This window comes from Lepidochelys kempii, chromosome 1 (assembly GCF_965140285.1).
Source record: "Lepidochelys kempii isolate rLepKem1 chromosome 1, rLepKem1.hap1, whole genome shotgun sequence".
Lineage (NCBI taxonomy): Eukaryota > Metazoa > Chordata > Testudines > Cheloniidae > Lepidochelys > Lepidochelys kempii.
Genome location: NC_136380.1, coordinates 217,183,329 through 217,203,765, shown reverse-complemented (window position 1 = coordinate 217,203,765; position 20,437 = coordinate 217,183,329). Strand labels below are relative to the sequence as shown.

Here is a 20,437-nt window from a genome sequence, read left to right as displayed (position 1 = left end):
TGGAGCTGTTGGATTCTGGACCAACAGACATTTCTGTTGGATCCCAAATTATTGATGTATTTCTTGGGATTTAAAACACTAAAGTGACGCCTAGCCAAGGCTCTAGGCACCTGGACGGCATGGATAACACACAAATTCCAGCAGCATAAGTGACCATTTCAATAGGAACTCAGCTAGCCAGACACCTACAGAAACTCCTTCCACCCCTTTCTCATTATGTGATGCACAGCCTGTGTCCTTCCCAACCCCCACGCCTCACACAAGTGTATTTTGCAGTGTGCCCAAAAGGTCATCACCAAATTTGCACTATTTTGGCCCAAAGGGCGAGCAAGTTCTAGAGTCCTGGAGCCCCCACAGAGAGCATCCTGCCAGCCACCACTCTCCTTTATAAAAGGGGGAACAAGCTCGGGTACCCTGCTGACCATAGCTCTGGCCATACGGCACAGGGAGAGAGGTGATCCCTCAGAGAGGCTGGTCCCAGACCATTTAGGACTTTATAAATCATCACCAACACCTTAACCTCCACCCAGAGCTGGGCAGCCAGTGCAGACCCTGCAGAATGGCTGTAACATGCTCCCAGCCAGATGCGCTGCTCAGTGAGTCACTGCCATTTGCACCAGCTTTGTTCTCTGAATGGTTTTAAGGTGAAGCCCCACACAGAGGTCATTGCATTAGTTCAATCTCAAAGTAGTAAAAGCCTCGGTAACAGTGGCAAGGTCCAATCCCAAAAGGAAAAGTCACAACCTCCAAGCCAGACACAGATGGTAAAAAGCAGACTGTAAAAGTTACCACCCTAGTTCCAGTTAACCCAGCTCCCCTGGTGAAACACAGAGGAGACTTACCTGCTATGACCTGAATTGTGAGGAGAAGAAGCCACAGCACCGGAGTGGAGAGATGTCCCTTCATTGCCAGCCTGACTTGCTGTCCCCTCGCTCACTGCACTGGCTGCCCCTAAACACCTGCCAGGGCTCCTCTGTGACTGACAAGTGACAACAAAGCAGTGGAAGGGAAATATATAGATTCAGAGGCTGGCATCAGCTGCGGGAAGGAACCAATAGCAAACCCATCTGCCTTTTTAGTTATTATCAGTGGTTTTATCTGTGAATGTATGAAGCTAAAACATCCAATAAAACTCAAAAGCAACAAGCATCACCATATATGAGTGATGAGCCCCCTCCTGACGTCAGGTTTACCACAGCCTCAGATCATTGGCTAACCCCATCTCTGGTGCGGGAACAAAAACTGCTGTACAAACTGTATGTAGCTAAGCTGTTTCTCACCCTCATAGATTCTATATTGTATTAGACATCAGTTGGGGGACATTAGAGGCAGGTTATTTTATAAACTAGGGAATAAATCCCCTGTGCCAAAGGTGATCATTACAAGACCAATTCCCAGTATAGGACATGCCCAATTGTAGACAAGGACAAGTCACTAGAACCAGGTTGTGTCACTCAGATCAGCTGTTGAACAAGATAAATTACCCAGCACCACCTGTAATATTGACAGTTGTCCAACTAATAGACCTTGGGGTTTCCTGCCTAGACCATGATCATTAGTGGCAGAGGCAGATCTTAGGGCTTCCTGAGTAGGCCATGACCCTCTCTTGCGGTAGCAGGATGTTTGGCACACATTATGCCCATCAGTGCTGTCAGTAGGGGGACGACTCCTTGGAAAGAAGTTTACTTGATTCTTGGGACACAGACAATTAACGGAACAGGCACAAGGCAACGGACATAGACAGCTCAGAATAATGACTGGCTGGCATCACACCACCTCAGGCTCTTCCTAAAGAGAACTGTTTCAAATACTTGGATTAAGGGAAACATCTTTAACTCTTTACCTTTCCCTTTTCTCCCATGCTGCCCTTTCTTTATGGAGAAAACTCCCCGAAAAAATCTGTGCAGCCAACACCTGATCCTCCTTTGAATCCCTTCTTGAGATCCCTCCCTCTGTTGTGATTCTGGAAAAAGACTTGACAGTGACTAGCTTGGCAGGTGAGGAGCTCTGGGTGTACCTCTTGCCCTTCCTTCCCTCTCCTTATTTTAACCAACCTCCGCTCCCCAATCCTGCCATTCCCCCTCACTCAGCCCTACTGCTACTTAAACAACAGTAACGACAAAACAGGAAATTGTACCAATCATCACCATGTGAATTTGCTTTTATGTTATTTTATGTTATTGGTTCCAGGGAAAATAATAGAACTTCTGATATGGGACTCAATCAATAGAGAATTAAATGAGTATAATTTAATTAATGCCAAACAACATGGGTTTATGGAAAATGGATCCTGTCAAATTAACTTGATGATTAACTCCCTTTTTGGTGAGATTACAAATTTTGTTGATAAATAATGTTCAACTTGGTTATGGATTAAAAAGTGGCTACCTGACAGGTGTAGCCTTTGATAAATTTAGGGTGCAAGTTGAATGGGTCACTAATAAGAGGTTCCTTACTCAGGGAGTGAACTAAGATTGTTATCAAGTGAGACTGGTGAATCACACAAATAGGAACAGGAAGACTTCGTTTAAATTTATTTAAAATCCAAATAAATCCAAGCATAAGTATAATTATACGAAAACATATATATGTAAGCAGAGCCAGAATGAGCTCTACCCTGACATCTGGTGCTGAGCTGTGGAAAAGGACTTTAGGGGCTGCTCTTTTTCGCATGGGAGGTGGTTACGTGTGGGGGTCCCGGGAGAGGGCAGTCAGGGGACAAGGAGCAGGGGGGTTGGATGGGTCGGGTGTTCTGAGGGGGGCAGTCAGGGGGCGGGAAGTGGGAGGGGGCAGATAGGGGGCTGGGGCAGGGACCAGGCTGTTTGGGGAGGCACAGCCTTCCTTACCCAGCCCTCCACACAGTTTCGCAACCCGATGTGGTCCTCGGGCCAAAAAGTTTGCCCACCCCTGGGCTAGATGATCACAATGGTCCTTTCTGGCCTTACGATCTCTGAGTCTCTGTGTTGTGGGTCAGCCATCAACCGACATGATCAATGGAAATTTGCTCCACTTTTGCCTCCCAGGACACCAATGTCTATAATCAGTGAGGTTCCAGGGAAGAAGCTGCTTGTCATATTTCCTACCTCCTCTCCCTGAAAACAAGAGGTGGCAAAGAAAAGGGATTTATTGCAGAGTGACTGGCCCCTTTAAGGGGAAATGGGCCCAGCCCCACCCGTGACTCTCTCTATGTGGGGAGAATGACAGTGGGTCACATGACACAATCTGGCCTTATTTAGCCTAGCAGTTTGGGCAGAAGGGGGCAGTGGCAGATGGCTGCAGAAGTTGCAGAAAGCAAAAAGGCTCCTGCAGGAGACCCTGAGGCTGCAGGGGAAAAAACGTCTCCAGGTAGGTACGGCTGGGAGTGACCTGCCAAGGCAGAGAAGAGGCCAGACCCCAGGAAAAGCTCTGGGAGTCAGCGCTCTGGTAAGGATTAAGACCAAGTTTGTTTAAGAAGAGTGTGAAGCCTAGGAGGGTGCAGGAGGCTGTTTCTGTTTGTGTTGTACTTGCACTCCCAGTAGGAAACCCCAGAGAGTGCTCCCATGAGAGAGAGAAGAACTGTGAGTTGAGCTCAGGAGGTGTGATGAAATGGGACTGTTCTTAATGTTTCCTCTGAATATTGTGGAGGTGCCTCAATTTCCCTTATGCAGTTCTTAAGTATCTAGGTGGTGGGATAAGGATGTATGATCATTGCAGAGCCCTAGTGGGCAGGTGTGTGAAGGGGTCTGGACACACAGAATGGCCAACACCCTGTTTCCTGGCACCTGGCCCTTCCCCCCTGCAAGGTGAGAGCTAAAGGGTTGGAGAACAAAGGAATTAGGTGACCTCCTGGCCCGGGAAAGGGACAAAGCCCAGAGGAGGAGGGACTGGAGAGAGTTTCAGTTTGGGGCTGGCTGGGGACCTGGAGTGAAGTGCAGATGTGGTTGTCTGGCTCACTGCCCCCCAAAATGGACCCAGCTGAGGGGCCCTGTTCTCTGCACCTACAAGCTCTGGTTTAGACCATGTTCCTGTCCTCTAATAAACCTTCTGTTTTACTGGCTGGCTGAGAGTCACGTCTGACTGCAAAGTTGGGGTGCAGGACCCTCTGGCTTCCCCAGGACCCCGCCTGGGCGGACTTGATGTGGGAAGCGCACGGAGGGGCAGAGAATGCTGAATGCTCTGAGGTCAGACTCAGGAAGGTGGAAGTTGTGTGAGCTGAGTGTCCTGAAAACAGTCTGCTCACAGAAAGGAGACTTCCCCAGAGTCCTGCCTGGCTTCATAGAGAGCAGTTCCAGAGCATCACCCAGGGACTCTGTGACAGAGATGGCAAACCTTTAATTCACGTGTGAGGGTGCTGCCCGTGGGAGTCAGCTGAGGTCACTCAAATAGGGTGAACTGCAAACAAAACGGGGCAGACAAACCCCAAACGCTGGTGGATATTCCAATACTTAGATTTGCCAAGCCAGCACAAAACAACTTCAGTATTATCTCACTGGTTACTCAGAAGTCCAAACAATGCAGTTCCCTTAAAGTACCCAGCCTCAGGCCCCCATCCAGGCACACATGTCCAATGTATGATGATAAAGTCTGAAACTCTTATTTCATCATATAAAAGAAAAGGTTCTCCTGACCCCAAAGGACCAAGCCCCAGACCCAGGTCAAATAATAACTTAGATCTTACCCCAAATACACGCTTATAGTCAATTCTTATTAACTAAACTAAAATGTATTAAAGAAGAAAAGAGAGAGTGTTGGTTAAAAAATCAATATCCAGACAGACTTTAATTCAATTCTTGAGGTCCAGATACACAGCAGAGATGAGCTTGTAGTTGCCAAAAGTCCTTTTAGAAATAGCCCATAGGTTATAGTCCAATGTCCATATTCAGGGTGACTCCAGTCAGTGACTGGGGATCTCAATCCTTATGGCTTAAGGTTTCCCCTTCTTGAAACCCAAAGCGGATCTGAGATGAAAGGATTGTGTCCCAAGATTTTTATACATTTCCAGCAGCCTTTTGGCCTGAGAAAACGATAGGCTTAACTTTCCTTCTTCTAAACATCATGGCAATTAGCACAGGATTATTTATCCATTAAACAGTTCAGATACAGGTTATCACATATATCACAAAGACATATAGACAATAATACTATTTCACTCAAGTGTCTTCCTAAATGTTAATATTCCTTTTTTGATCTTTGAATCAAAGCTATAGACAAGACTTGTTTGCTTACATCACAAGACCTGAGCAAACAGCTACTCTTCTATCTCTAACAATACAGGCTGCATTTCAAAGCTCTATTCATTTACATCTCTTCCTAACCAGTCTCTAAAGTTCCACCATGGGTCAGGTCAATCTGGGAGTTAATTAACTCTTTCTGGCCCTGTCACCTTTCAATGAGATATTATATTACACTCGTAACGTTACCTCATGTTAACTTGAGACTATTGCCACAGGTCATGTTTATTTTGTATTTTGAGTACCCTGAAAGGGGCTGAACTCTGGGAGTGACCTGGCCGGAGGGCTGAGCAATGTGAATTCTTGGGAGAGATGGAAAAGCCTGGTGAGGAGAAAGTGAGGCAGAGGCACCTGCAGAGCCATCCCCAGCCATGATTGCCGCTCAGAAGCAGCGACCCTGTTACAGGGACACAGGAAAGAAGCAAACCTAAATAGTAGAGCTGGGGGAGGGATGGTTTTCCCATCTTGCAAATTTTCAAAAGATAAAATGGAGATCCCATCCCAAATTGGGACTGTAGACAGGTGGTGTCCCATGGCAACGCTTTGTGGCCTGGGGTGGCCCATCAGTTTCCCATTAGCTTCCCAAAAATAATCTACTCACAGCAAGAAGTCTTCAAAGCAGTATTCCTCCTCTCTTGGGATCTAATATATTCAACCTAGTTCAGCTCCCCAAAGTGAGCCCCTCAGGTCACGGTTTCCACAATCTACCTTCTGGGGCTCTGTGGTTCAAATCATCCCTGGCTTGTAATTTCACCCCTTTAGATCAGGGTTCGTGGCCCTCCTCCTAGGGGCTGTGTGCTAGCTGAGTTCTTCTGCTCTCTGGGCTCCCAGCAGCTGAGCTCCTCCTTGACTGAGCTGGGAGCTTCCTGTTGATTCACCTGCCCAGTCTACTAGCAACCAGACAGTGCCCCTTTCCTCACTGGGGCTGGATCCAGACAAGGAAGGGAAATGAGGGATGCCTTGTGTGCCGACGTCCTGGCACCGCAGGGATGAGGAGCCTGTAATGCAGTGACGGGGCATGTGTTGGGGAAATGTGATGCAGGAAGGTTTCATACTGTTGCACTAAATCGGTCAGAAGTCTGGCCCCTGCTCTCCTGCCCCCAACAGAACGTGTTGCCCATGTTGCACACAGCTGTACAGGCGATGCAGGTGGTGTGCACAGGGAACATCTGTCCATTCCAGCGCATACAGCTGTTCACTGACCACCCAACCGCAGAGTTTCCAGGGCCTGTTCTGCAGGGTACCACGTCCTGCAGCCAGAACAGTGCAGCCCTGGAGCGGGAGTTTGTACTCGTGGAGTTGGTGCTGTAGTGGGCTGTGCCCTGGAGGTGGAGGTCGCACCCAATGGCCACCAGGTCGATCAACTGCTCCATCAGCAACTGGTCCTGGTCCCAATTGCTCTCTTCATGCTTGAGGAATTGAGCCAGTATTCCTTCCTCCTGCTGGGCGTCCCATTCCTCCTTCGCCTTCTGCTACTCCAGCGGGTCATCAGTGCTGCAGAGCATGTTGCTGAACATCTCATCCTTGTCCCTCTTCCTTTTTCCTTGCTGACTAAGAGTCCTGTCCCAAAGAGACTGAGGAGGGTTAGTCCAGCAGAGAGGGGCCGTCCCTAGCCATTTGGGTGCCTTATGCAGCCCCCCTGAGGTGGGGCTGTGTGAAGCCCCAGGCCTCCCCCTCCACCCGCCACTAGGGTCTGGGAGGCAGGAGCTGTGGGGGCCACTTTTGGGGGCCCTACAGGCCCAGAGTGGCCCGGGGAATTAGCGGGGAGCCGGGAGCAGCCTGCTCTGCTTCCCTCACCCAAGCTCCAGCCGTGTCACTCGGGGGAAGAGGTTTCGGGAAAGGGATCCTACCCCCCCCCCTCCACTCACTGACAGCAGCGGGAAACAGAGCAGCCTGGCCCCAGCCCGCTCTACTCTGCCAGCTCCCAGCTGCGGCGCTCCGCTTCCCAGCGCCGGTGAGAGCGTGGGGCAGTCCTTTCCCCACCCGAGTGACGTGGCTGGGGCCAGGGCAAGGGAAGCGGAGCAGGCTGGGCCCACCTTGCTCCACTTCCCGCCACTGGTGAGTGTGGGGGGCGATCCTTTTCCCGCACTCACCGGCGCAGGGAAGTGGAGCGCCGCGGCTGGGAGCTGGCGGAGTACAGCGGGCTGGGACCGGGTTGCTCCACTTCCTGCCACTGCTGGTGAGTGTGGGGTCGCTGGGGGAAGAGGCTTGCAGAGAAGAGGTGGAATGGGGGCGGGCCAGGGGCGGAGCAGGGGAAAGGGTAAGAGCCAGGGTGGAGGGAGTTGTCTGGGACCCCCCCTCCGGGAGTGCCCTGCCTTTTGTAGTGGGCGCAGCCTGCGTGGGGCTGGCCAAGGGATGGGGCTGGTCACTGGGGCTTGGGCTGCTCCGTATGCAGCACGCAGCTGCCTAGGGGCACCATGAAATTTGGAGCAATTTGGTGCCCCAAATTTCATGGTGCCCTACGCAGCTGCGTATGCCTAGGGGCGGCCCTGGCTTCCAGCTCCCGTAACCATGGCCGGCTCGCTCCGGCCCCTCTTGTTTTACAGGTGTGTTGGGACACCCTCAGCAGTGCTGCACAATTCCTGAGGTGGCACCAGCTCGGTGCCCTCCTCCAGCAAAAGGAGCCGTGGCGAAGCTGTGACTGCCGGGTGAGGGAGCCCTCGGGTCATTCACTGCGTAGCCCTTTCTGGCAGGAGTGGGGGAATTGGTGGATAGGGCAACCCCCATTGCCCGGCTCTGTGCCCACACCGAGCCCCAGGACCACACCTGGCCCTGGGTGTAGTCCCACTGCGTGATCCCCCCGGCACAGGAAGGAGGGGCGAAGGCAGGACACTGCACAGACCTGGAACCCGGCCTGCGGGACGGAAAGGCCTTTCATAATCTGGTGCTCCCTTGTTCTGGCTCCTCGGTGGCGCACTACAAGGGGAGAGCAGAAACCTTCCTGTGTCAGACTTTGGCCTTTCTGGAGAACCCGCAGGCTCCAATTAGAGAACTGGCCATCAGGTTCCTAGTAAGCACAGAGCAGAGGGCTCCCCTTAGCAGGGGGCTGGATCCGGTCCCAGGCTCTGCTCAATCCCTGCCGGCAGCGAGAAGTAACCCCTGGGCTCCTGATTGCCGAATGAAGGCTCAGTGGTATCAGAAACCCGCAGGAGTAAGCTCAACCCAACTGCCCTGATTGGCTGATGGGCCCCCTCTAACCCCACTGCTCCCCATGCAGTACCCGTCCCCCCACAGCCCGCCATGGGCTCTTGGTAGTGGAACCTCAAGGCGCTATGCTCTCCTTTGGCAACCAGCCCCACAGCCATCCCTGGGGCCTCTCCCTTTCTCTGGGGACTCAGGAGCACGTCCTGGTCAGTGAGGGGTGGGGGAAAGCCCCACTGCTTGGAGGAAAAAGAAAAGGAGGACTTGTGGCACCTTAGAGACTAACCAATTTATTTGAGCATGAGCTTTCGTGAGCTACAGCTCACTTCATCGGATGCATACCGTGGAAACTGCAGCAGACATTATATACACACAGAGACCATGAAACAATACCTCCTCCCACCCCACTGTCCTGCTGGTAATAGCTTATCTAAAGTGATCATCAAGTTGGGCCATTTCCAGCACAAGTCTCTAAGGTGCCACAAGTACTCCTTTTCTTTTTGCGAAGACAGACTAACACGGCTGTTACTCTGAAACTGCTTGGAGGGTGACAGACGCTTTGAAACCCTCACGGGGGATGTGGGGAGGTGACGAGCTGTTTGTGTGTGTGTGGAGAGCTCACTGCCTGGCAGCTGGACCAGAGGAGCCAGGACAAGCTGGATGCTATCTGCAACGGTGAGTGGTAACCGCTTTGAGCACTGAGCGTTAGGGGGACGAATGGCCCAGAGCCGCGGGCTGGGTTCAATCTCCAACGCCAGCAATATGATCGTGGGCGAGAGCCACAAAGGGATGCAAAATGTAGATCCCCCCCCAACCCTGATCAGCTGCCCCCTCACCCTGTCGTGTCTGCTGGTTGGCAAGTACCAAGGATTGCCCCCCCTCACCCCAGAACACAGCCAAGGTGGGGTCCTGCCTCCCCCCTTGCACTCACTAGCCCAGTGCTTGGGGCAGTCACCTCCACATGGGGTGCTTGGGGTCAAGCCACTGCTCCAAATGAGGCCGAGGTGACATCCGGTCATCTACCTCCCTGCTGCATGCCCAGACCCCTGGGCCAGCGCAGGGCAGAGCAGTGTCTCCTCCACATTTGTTGGGGAAAAGGGGGAAGGGGTGACATAGCTCAGGCTCCTCACTCCCAGAGCAGGTTCATAGCTGGGCCTCCCAACTGGAGCTAGAGAATGGCTGAGCTCCCTCCTGGAGGGCAGTAGGGCACCCGAAGTTAGGCGTAGCCTAACAATGCCCAAGCCCCCTTTGTGACTCTCCCCCTCTCTGGGCCTAAGTGCCCATCTGTGCATTGAGGGGGAAAGGGGAGGGTAAATACAGGCAGGGATGAGGTGCTCAGATACTGCAGGGACGGGGCAGTCCTAGAAATAGTGAGTGAATGGGGTTCATTGTGACTTCTTGCCTGTGTCTGGAGGCTCCCCCAGCTATGGAGGGCAGTGGGGATGTTTAGTGAGGGTTGCTGGTTGTTCCCGCGAGTCCCCTGCCTCCAGCCTGCTGCCTCTTTGTCGTGGGCCGAGAGGCACAGTGCTGGCTTGGTCTGCCGGGGCTTTCCAGAGAGCCGTGGCTCTGACCTCCATTTCCTTCAGGACAGGACAGCAAGTCCTCAGTCCGATGCCTGGCTTCGCAGACCATCCTCATCCTGGATACCTTCAAGAACTACCTTCCAGCCTGCTCCAGCCTGTGGACGTTGTTCCACAGGATGACAGTGATGTGCACTAGGGAGAGCCCGGTCATTGGAGCTGCCCAGCTGCCCTAGCTCTGGTAAAAGCCAGCCTCCCTTCTTTGGGGGATTGGAGAACCAGAGCCTTCCTGGAGCAGGGTGGAGCACTTCGTGCCAGACCATGGCTTCTTTCCCATTGGCCGCCTGCCCTCCCCAGCCATGTGAGTAGTTAACCGCTTGATAGCTTTCATCACCATGTACTTTTTGACAGTTTTCCTTGCCCCGTGTAGGGTTTATGTTCCACTCTCCATTCCCATTTCCGGTCGTGTACGATTTTGGTGGTGTCGGACATTTTGAAAACTTATTTTGTATTCTTTTTCTGTGTCTGGCCAGGATAAGATTGTGTGCTTGTGTTTTGACATATTTAGAGGAAAAGTATGAACGAGCAGAAAGAGAGGCTGTAAGGAGTTCGCAGCTCCCTCCCCATCAGTCTGAGTGGGAGACCACTCCACTCGCTACGATACTTCCGGGGTACCTTGGTTCAGGGGAAAATTAGCTCAGTGTTAATGGTTCTGGCCTGCAGTCAGGCCAAGCAATGGTAGGGAGTCTGTTTTCCTGGGGCCCTCAATCAGGGCAGGGCTGCAATCGAGAAGGAGCTCTGGCCTACAGGCAGGCAGAGCAGCAGGAGGTCCACTTGCCTGGCCCTTGATCGGGGCTGGCCAGCAATTAAGTAGGGGGGTTCTGGCCTATAGTCTGGCAGAGCCGTCGCAGACTAGGGGAGGTTAGCTCTCTGGTGGGAGAGTCAACACAACCGTCTGGCGTCCTGATTCAGGCGGGTGCCAGACCAATGCAGGCCTCCTGATAACCAGGTGGGGAGGCTGCCACTCCTGACGGTGGGGTGGCGGGGGTAGGGGAACCCAGGCCCTCCCGCTCCACTGTGTCCCAGCCCAGGACCCTAACAGCGGTGGAGTGGTCTGCCACTGGGGCAGCAGGGAAAATCTGACGGCAACACACTGGCCGGCTTGTAGTCAATAACACGGCTGAACCCTATTCGGCTGCCCTGGGCTCCTTCCTACATGCCCATTCCGTGTGTACATGGGTTCCAGGGTCGTTCGCTTCACTGGGGTAGACGGCTTGTGGCAGCCCCACCAGCTCCTCGGAGTCCCTGGCGTCTGGCAGCTCCGGCAGCCCCTCTGGGTCTCTGTCATGATAGCGCTCTGTCAGGTCTGGGCTCCCGCAGCGGGGAAGAGACGTCCTGCTCATCTGGCAGCTCTCTCCCATCTGAGCTGGAGGGCCGGCCTTGCACAGTTCCGCTTCCTGTCCTGCCCTTCTGCTTCCAGCAGGGCGGCCATGGGTGTCCTGGTTCTGCCCACCAGGGGGTATTTGTGACTCCCTCCCAGTCTGTCAGGGCAGGAGACCACGCCCCTGTGCTCTGTACCCTACACCCCCCATCTCTCAGCCCCCCTGCCAGGGGTTAGAGGACTCTGAGCTCTGTATCCTACATATTCCCCCAGTCCTCCTGCCTGGCGTTAGGGGGTGCTGCACTCATCTCTCAGCCCCCCTGCCTGGCGTTAGTGCTCTGTACTGTACACAACCCCAGCCCCCAAGCCCAGTGTTAAGGGGTGCTGTGCTCTGCACTGTACACAGCCTCAGCCCCCCTACCCAGCATCAGGGGGTGCTGTGCTCTGTACCCGACATTACCCCATCTCCCAGCCCCGCTGCTCAACTTAGGGGGTGCTGTGCTCCGTACCTTGCACATCTCCAGCTCCCATGCCCAGCATTAGGGGTGCTGTGCTCTGTATCCTACACATCTCCCAGCTTCCTGCCCGTCGTTAGGGGTGCTGTGCTCTGTACCATACACAGCCCCAGACCTCAGCCTGGTGTTAGGCAGTTTCTAGTGTCTGAACTTAGATTCCAGAACATCCAGTATCTGCACATGCTGGGTGCAACACGCTGTGGGTATAGACAGGACCCGACACTGGAACCTATTCTGCGTGGGGACCTGATTCTGTCTGTCTGTCCGGCCACATCCTCTCTAATGAGGCTGAACCTGCCCATCTCCCCAGACTCAGCATAGCACAGGACTTGGGGGGCACCTGCTGGTAAAGGTGGCCTCAATCCCCACTGTACAGGCAGGGGTCATTCAGCTGGCAATAGCCCTTCTCTCGAGCCCCAAGTGCCTCTGTGTCATGGCTGCCTGCAGGAGTTCAGGGCCAGCAACTGCCTGGGGGAGGGAACAGGGCCTGGCTAGGCAGGGGCTCAAACCGGTGAGTGAGTTTGGATCCCCAGCTAGCCGTAGGGGTGCAACACAGGGGGTGATAAACTCCAGCCGGTTCCTCAGAAACCTTGTCCCTGAGGCCTCAGTAGAAATGGGGATGTTCACCTGGCAGCACACAGGTGCGAAGGCCTTGAGAGGGAGGTGGCAGATGTGCCCTTTTGATGCCCGAGCCCGAGCACACGGGGAGAGCAGGGGTGTAGGCCCTGCTCCGTGGTACTGTTGGCAAACGTCTGTGACTCGCGTGCCCTGGGTGCACACGCCCCTACAGTGGAACGTGTACAGGCACAGCACAGCCTGAAGAAGGCCAGCTCCTGTGTTCGGGAAGTCACCGGTTTTTTTACAAGAGCTGGAAACTGACATTGGATGAGCCAGGAACTCCTGATCGGCACTTTGTCCCTCCAGGAGACCGACCCATCTAGCGCAGAGAACGGGGGGACACAAAGGCTGAGCTGAAGCTAGATTCATGCTCTCTAGGAGGCTAGGGCACCCTCATGCTCTAGCTGAAGACGGCCTGGGGGTTCCCAGCATTGCCCTCATGCTATTTCTCTCTGGGAGCCCTCGCCCTGCACCCTGGCCTGTCTGTTCTCAGGAGGCTGCGTGCTGCCAGGTGCACATCCTCAGCGCAGAGTTCCTGGTTTAATGCCAGGGGACGGCGACTGGGAAGGAAACATACTGCCATGCCAAGACTGGGAACGGGCTGGTGATAATGCCCTGGGGTGCCTGGCATGTCAGTACCCTGCTGGGCCAGGAGCCAAGCGCCCCCTGGAGCCATCTGTCAGGCCCTGAGTCCATCCTGTGCTGGGCTCCAGCCAACCACAAGCCAGGAACTGGACCCGTGACTCCCAGAGCAGGTGTATCCATTTCACAGCAGCAGCTCAGTCTGCTCAACACGACTCCAGGGCCAGGAACTCGCTCCTGTCTGACATTGGCAACAGTCTTAGCCTGCTCCAGCCCCGCTCCTAGTCCTACTCCAGCTCTGGTCTCCCTCCAGCCTTGCTCCACTCACGCCCTGGCCTCCTGAGTCCAGCTCCAACCACTAGGCATGACCGCGTCCATCACCTTTGCTGACACCATCCCTTCCATCGGGAATGGCACTGAGGTTGCTGGGGGAAGAGGCATTCTCAGGTTGCCAGGAGCCATTGTTCTATTTACCAGGACAGTCTGATGCCAGGACAGGCCCCCTGAGCTCTGGAGAGGACTAGAGCTGCATTAGGACACCTGAAGTGCAGCTGCTGGAGAGTCAGCAGAGTCACCCAGAGACAGCCACACTTGCCTCCCAGCCCGGGAAGCCCAGAGCATAGACGTCTCTCAGAGCATCATTGCTGGCAGGAGACACTGGGTGAGAAATGGAGCCCCTCCTGCCCAGGAGACCCCGCGTGGGGGGAATTGGGCTGTGTCTGTACAATGTCTAACACCATGGGGCCCTGATCCGGGACTGAGGCCTCTGGGCACTACAGACAAAGGAGAACAGCAGGGCTGGAGGATTTACAGGCTCCATTTTAGGAGGGCTGGTTGGTTTGAGCCAGCAGTGAGTCCCATGTAACACAGAGCTGTGGTAGTGATGGAAGATCTGTTTTGTCTTCCCTACGTCGCACAGGTCACAGCTTAGCCCTGACCAGCTGCAAGGATCTTAGCGGGCCCTGGTATGGTTGTAGCAGCAGACTCAATGTTTCAGAAAAGTGAGATCTGTGCAATCGGCAACATAGTTCCACCTGGGCACCAGCCAGCTCCTGTGCCCCAGATTTCTCACACCTCACACTGAACCAGGGACGAAGGGGGCAGAAGGTTGGAAGAGAAGGTGCCAGCCTGGGACCCACGAGACCTATGGTCATTTCCCAGCTCTGCCACAGATGCTCTGTGTGGCTTTGGGCAAGTCCCTCATTCCCTCTGTGCCGCGGTTTCCTGTCTGTACAGTGGGGTAGCAGCCAGGTCCTACCCCGCAGGGGGCGGTTAGAATAAATGCAATAGAGGTTGGACAGTGCTCAGATGCAAGGGGGAGGAGGATCAGGATGGTGCTTAGGGCAGACCGAAAGCAAAGGGGAGCTACAGAGCCGGTGGTGACAGGGATTTGGTCTTTGACAATCTGCTCAGGGTTCCTGGGCTGTGAGACCCCAGCCAGCCACTGGCATTGCCAGACCTCCCTGATCTATGGTGGTGCTGCTCTCCCTGCTTCTAGAAGTTACTGCCTCCCCAGGGCCGAGACCCCCGCAGCAATCATCTCCTGGGGCTGCTGAGGCACTGAGCAGCTAGCAAGGCCTGAGACTCAGTTGTGCGGGGGGGGGGGGGCTGCTATTAAAGCAGCTCCTGCATAGTTGCAGCGGTGGGAGAGGAAGCAGAGACGGGACCGTTTTACATCCCACGGCCAAGGCACCCAGCAGCTTGGGCAGGTGCAAAGAGCCGCCAGCGTGGGCTAGGAAGTGGGGGCGGGGAGAGTTTGTGAATCCCTGTTCTGCGCTGTAGTGAGAAGGAGGAGCCGAGATGGAACTTATTCTCCCATTTGGGGGTCTGGAGACGCCCTGGCTACCCCGAGCGCTAATCCTGGCTCATTCCCAGGAAGCTGGGAGTGTGAGTGGTGGAGCTGCCATCCCTTCCAGAGGGAATGGCACTGAGGCTGCCGGGGAAGAGGCATTCTCAGGTTGCCAGTAATCATTGTTCTATTTACCAGGACAGTCCCTCTGAGTGCTGGAGGGGGCTAGAGCTGCATTAGGACACCTGTCCTGCAGCTGCTGGAGAGTCAGCAGGAGACATTGGGTGAGGAATGGAGCCCCCAAGGGCAGGGGCCATTCAGGAGACCCAGCGTCGGGGGAATCAGGCCTGGGATTCTCTGCAGCAGCTGCTGCCACACAGACCTTGGAGAGATGAGCTGCGAAACCCCCACAAAGCGCGGCCCCTGGCACAGAGCTCTGTAGCACTGGGACCCCGTACACGTGAGCCGCAATCCAGCAGGGCCTTGGGCCAGCCCCACCCTCTCCCACTGTCCCACTCTGGGAGGCCAGGGCACAGTTCACAATTTAGCACTGACCAGCTGCAAGGATCTGGGCGGGCCCTGGTATGGTTGTAGAAGCATTTTCAATGTTCGGGGAAAGCGAGATCTGTGCAATAAGCAACGTCGTTCCATCTGGGCACCAGCCAGCTCCTGTGCCCCAGAGAGCTCCCACAGCTCACACTGAACCAGGGACGAAGGGGCCAGGAGGTTGGAAGAAAAGGTACGAGCCTGCCTGCAGCTCTCCTGCCTTCTGCTCCTTCCCCTTCATGGTGGTGTCTGAGCAACTTCTGCTGCTCATTAGCCCGTCCCCAGCTCCCCCACCCCGCTGGCCTTCCCGACCTGGGACCTGCCACAACCCCAATATTTATGGGAGAAGGGATCAGGGTAATTTCCCTGGGCAGGAAGACTCTTGAGTGGTTGGATTCAGCCTGTCTGCTGTGCTGTTTGTGAACCAGCAGAAGGAGAGGCGGGAGTGACCCAGGGGAGGCCGTTCAGCCTGCGGGATGGGGTGCTGGCCTGGGAGTCCAGAGACCTAGGTTCTAATCCTGCCTGTACTGCTGACTGACTGGGTGACGTTGAGCACATCCATTCCCTTGTTTCCCCACTGGCTGCCTTGGCTAGTTAGAGTCTGAGCCCTACAGCCCAGGGATTGTCTGCAGCACCTGGTGCAACAGGGCCCTGATCTCAGCTGGCATCTGTAGGCACTGGTGGAACAGAAATAACTGGGCTGGCCCTGATGCTGAACAGGGCAGTCGCCTCTCATCACTCACAAGCAATGCCTTGTCCTGGCTTCTTGCAGGATGCTGAGGAAGTCCCCAAGGGCCTCTCCAAGCCCATCCGAGCCTGGGAGGAGACTAAACTTCCCGCAGGGATGTAAGCGGAAGAGCCCACAGCAGCAGCAGGAGCTGTGTGTGCCTCAGCCCTTCCGTGCTGGTGAGTGGGTGCCTCCTGTAAAAAATGGCAGGGGCCATGGCCCCGCACTGCGGTGGGGCTTGGCCCCTCTGGGGGTTGGGGTTGCAAGACCAGGGTGTCATTGGGGGAGAAGACTCCATAGATCTTGTACTACTCTGGGCTGCCACGGGATGGAGAGACAGCAAAACCCAGGCAGAGGGGTAATGGCCCCTCTTGCTGGCAGCAGCTGCAGCCTCTACAGCTGAGGGGGGCATTAGGGGCGGCAGCAGAAGCATCAGGTGGAGACTGACTGAATTGCCTGCCCCGATCCGTCACTCTGCAGGGTCGGAGGATGTTTTCCACCAGTCGAAGGGGATGCTCGGTGCATGGTGGGTTGTTAAGTCTAGGATTGCAGGGCGCCAGTCAGAGCATGATGCCCCCTGATGTTGTAGCCCCATCTGCTGGCCCCTTTGCAGGGGGGCCATGCATGTTGCAGCACAGGGCGTTGGCGGGGTGATTGATGATGGGAGCCCAGGCCCTGCCCAGATTACACCCGGTGGCTCTGGCTGGCTGTCGATGGCAGGAGAGGCAGTCGGAACAAGCAGAACGGGCAGGCCCTGTGTCCCAATATCCCACGCAGACTGGGCAGCTCTTCCCTCTCCCGCAGTGGGGAGTAGACCGATTCACTGCCAGTTCCTCTGCCCCCTCCAGCAATGGCCTGGAGAGTGGGGACACCACTCATAGCCTGACATCATCCTTCCTTCCAAGTGTGGCTCTCCCCCAATCCCCAGGCTGAGCCTGCATGCTGGGTGGGGAAGCGGGGTGGCCGCTGGGAACCAGGGCTGCGACTGGATCTTTCCTGGGCTGGGCAGCAAAGAGGTGGGGAAGCCAGGGATCGCTGTGCCAGACCCTGTTGTGCATCGGGGCTGTTACCCTACTGAGGCAGGAGTTGCGGGCAAGAATTTCCTCTAAGATCTCTGTCACCCAGCCTGCAGCTTGGCAGCCCCAGGTATTACCACTGCTCTGTCTTTGATCAGATTCACCCTCACCTGCTAATGCCTCCTGCTTTATGGGGCCAGACTCCGAGGAGAAAGAGCCCCTGGACTACGTCGACGGCTTTCTCAAGGGCAATGAACAGGTACCAAGAGCCCTCCTCTGATGTGTCAGCTAGTGCCCTGTCCACATGCACCATCCGCCCTTCTACGGATGATACATGGACTCTAAGGCCTGACGGGACCACTGTAACCTCCTGTATAACACAGGCCAGAGACCTGCCCCCAAATAATTCCTGTTTAAACTAGAGCATCTTAAAAATGTCCCATCTTGAGTTACAAAAGATCACGCACCATGCCCCTTGCTCAGTTGTTCCAATGGTCTATTACTTTCTCTGTTAAAAACGTACATTTCCAGTTTCAATGTGTCTTGCTTCAATTTCCAGCCCCTTGTGGACTTGTGCACACTGGATTTGGCCAGTCCCCAGTGTGATGGTTTAAGGTGCCACCTGATGTACTGGGATACCACTGAGCCCACCTCTTCTGTCAGCCTGGGCCCCCTTTACCTTGTCTTGCTGGGCTAGGCTCACAAGCTTCTTCCAGCCGTGCACACAGGCAGGGCCACGCCCAGCTGCAGAAAGACACAGACACTGAGCTCAGCTGTGGGAAGACTCAGCTGAAGGGGCTTGTCCCAGTATTGTGCTGCCCACCTCCTCTGGAGTACAGACCCAAAGGTTTTATGAAATTCACCCCCTCCCTCGATGTGGAGAGAGGTACGAACAACTCTTCGCCCTTCCCCATCGGTTACTAATTGCACTAACTGGGTTGGGGTATAAAGAAGAAATAAGATTATTAACTTCAAGAGGTAGATTTGAAGTGGTTATAAGAGATAGCAAAGAGACCAAAGCAGATTACCTTAGTCAATAAACCACGCAAACGAAGCTTTACACACTAGATAGGATATACATTTGCAGATTCTCCCCCTGAGTGATGAAAAGGTTGGCACATACTTAAGGCACAAGCTGTCTTGGCTTTGCAGCTTGGATTTCCTAGGTTTTCTTACACAGGCTAGGAATCTCTCTCCAGCCTGGAACCATCACTTCTCATAGTTCAATCTTCGTCCCTCAGGTGTTTCCAGATATCTTATTGCAGGGAGTGTGAGGTTCCTCCCGCTCCACAGATGTCATTGTTCTCCTTTTATCTCCTCTTCCCAACTGCTGGAAAACTCTTTTGCTGTGACCTGGGTCCAACAGGTCCCATTGTGTCGTGTTATCTCGGAGAGGTTTCTATTGGGGTAACCCTGGTGCTTGTGTGCATTTCCTCAATAAGCCAGTGTTTGGCTTTTTTACTGTTGTACCTGAAAGGCTGTTTTGAACCTCACAATGTGTTTCAGGAACGCATACATAGCTGAAGTTCATAACTTCACATACAACAATAGCACATACAATCCAATGAGACATTAATGTCTAGCAGATCAAGACTTTTAGAATGCTACATCACAAAACATACCTTGTACCAAACATATCCTAATTACATGACAGTAGCGAATATTGGGGTGTCAGGGTATCATACCTAGATGTTCCTCCCACACTACCATGCCCCCGTAAGACTCTCTGACTGCTTAGCCCCCATGTTGCAGTTCCTCTTTGGACACCTGCCCTGAGATCTGCTCCCTCTCTGGTCTGGTTTCACACAGCGCTGCCCTGCCCTCCCCAGATAGTCACTCCTGTTGCCAGATGAATGGCCTCCTGGCATTCGGCATATTAAAGCCTGAGCAGCGCTAGGAGGGAGGCTTTCTGACATCTCTCCCACTGGAAGCTCCTTTCCACGCTAACCTTCGTGTTTGTGTCTAATCTCTGTGGGGCATAGGACGAGACCAAGACACTTAAGTTCTTGGATTGCGTCAGCACCTTCAGCAGAGCCGTCCTCACTAGGAGCCCAGAGAGAAACCTGGCTGCTTTTCTCAGCAAAGCCCTCCTTGTGGAGAAGATAAAGGTGAGTAGAACACACACTAGAGCTGTGTTACTTGGCGGGTTTAGTGATTGTCCTGGAGATCTCTGCAGATTTGTCTAACTTCAACTGCCAATCATTGGATCGTCTGTTAGACTGACGAGCCCATTATCAAGTATTTGCTCCCCATGTAGGTACTTACAGACTGTCATCAAGTCACCCTGTAACCTTCTCTTCATTAAGCTGAACTGATTGAGCTCCTTGAGTCTCTCACTATAAGGGCTGTTTCCCAGTCCTTCAATCACTCTTGTGGCTCTTCTCTGATCCCTCTCCAATTTATCAACATTCTCCTTCAGTTGTGGGCACCAGACCTGGACACAGGATCCCAGCAGCAGATGCACCAGTGCCAAACACAGAGGGAAAATAACCTGTCTAACAACTGGAGATTGCCCTGTTTATACATCCCAGGATGACATTAGCCCTTTTGGCCTCAGCGTCGCACTGGGCGCTCATGTGCAGCTGATTACCATGACTGCCAAGTCTTTTCCAGAGTCACCACTTCCCAGTTTAGAGCCTCCCATGCTGTGAGTGTAGCCTGCATTCCTTATTCCTAAACATAGAACTGTATCGAAACATGTATTGTTCCCTTGCACCCAGCTTTCCAAGTCACCAGGTCGCTCTGTATACGCCAGTTTCCCTGCACAGAGCCCCAACACTGCGCAGCCAGTGCCCACTAGGGAACTAGCAACAAATCTGCTCCATAGATTTGGAAAGTTTTGCTCTCCAGCGCTGCAAAAAGCTTTCCAGAGCTTACCTCCCTTCCCTGAACGTGGGACAGCGTGGGCTGGTGAGTGGTCCAGTGGGCTGGGGCTCGGTTCTCCAGTGAGACCTTGGGCAAGTCACTTCCCCCTCTATGCCTCAGTTTCCCTCCCATGCCTTGTCTCGTCCAGTTAGCTTGTGAGTTCTCTGGGGCAAGGACTGGCTCTCACTCTGTGTGTGTGCAGCACCTGGCACAAGGGGGCCTGATCTCAGGTGGAGTCCCTGGGGGCTAATGCTGATGGAGCCTTTGCAGTGCACTGGTGCATGACGCTGGGGCACTGACCACAGGCCCTGCACTGCGCTCCCCGGCTGGAGCCCTGCACGCCATCGAGTCCACAGTAGGACGACCTGGCTGTCGAGCCAACGTGTTGCAGGCTCTGCACTTTGCTCCCCAGTCGGAGCCTGGCAGGAGCTCAGAGCCTGGCTGGCATTTCCTCACGTTGTCTCTCCAGGAGCTAATTGATCACGAGTCCGTCGACACCGTGACCGGCGTGGTGCGTTAGCAAGTGA

The 20,437-nt window shown here is 54.3% G+C and overlaps 1 protein-coding gene and 1 long non-coding RNA gene across 2 annotated transcripts in view; one reads left to right on the top strand and one right to left on the bottom strand.

Moving 5' to 3' along the window:
* LOC140898865 (antigen WC1.1) overlaps positions 1-906 on the bottom strand; it is a 60,762-nt gene extending 59,856 nt beyond the window's left edge. The window contains exon 1 of the mRNA XM_073313395.1: positions 843-906. Within this exon, the coding sequence (XP_073169496.1) occupies positions 843-906 (64 nt within the window). The remainder of the gene's footprint in view (positions 1-842) is intronic.
* Positions 907-7,804: 6,898 nt separating this feature from the next.
* Positions 7,805-10,019, top strand: LOC140898963 (uncharacterized). The gene is made up of 3 exons (XR_012155168.1): positions 7,805-7,858; positions 8,860-9,026; positions 9,938-10,019. It is a non-coding gene; the product is annotated as an uncharacterized LOC140898963 (long non-coding RNA).
* The last annotated feature ends 10,418 nt before the right edge of the window (positions 10,020-20,437 follow it).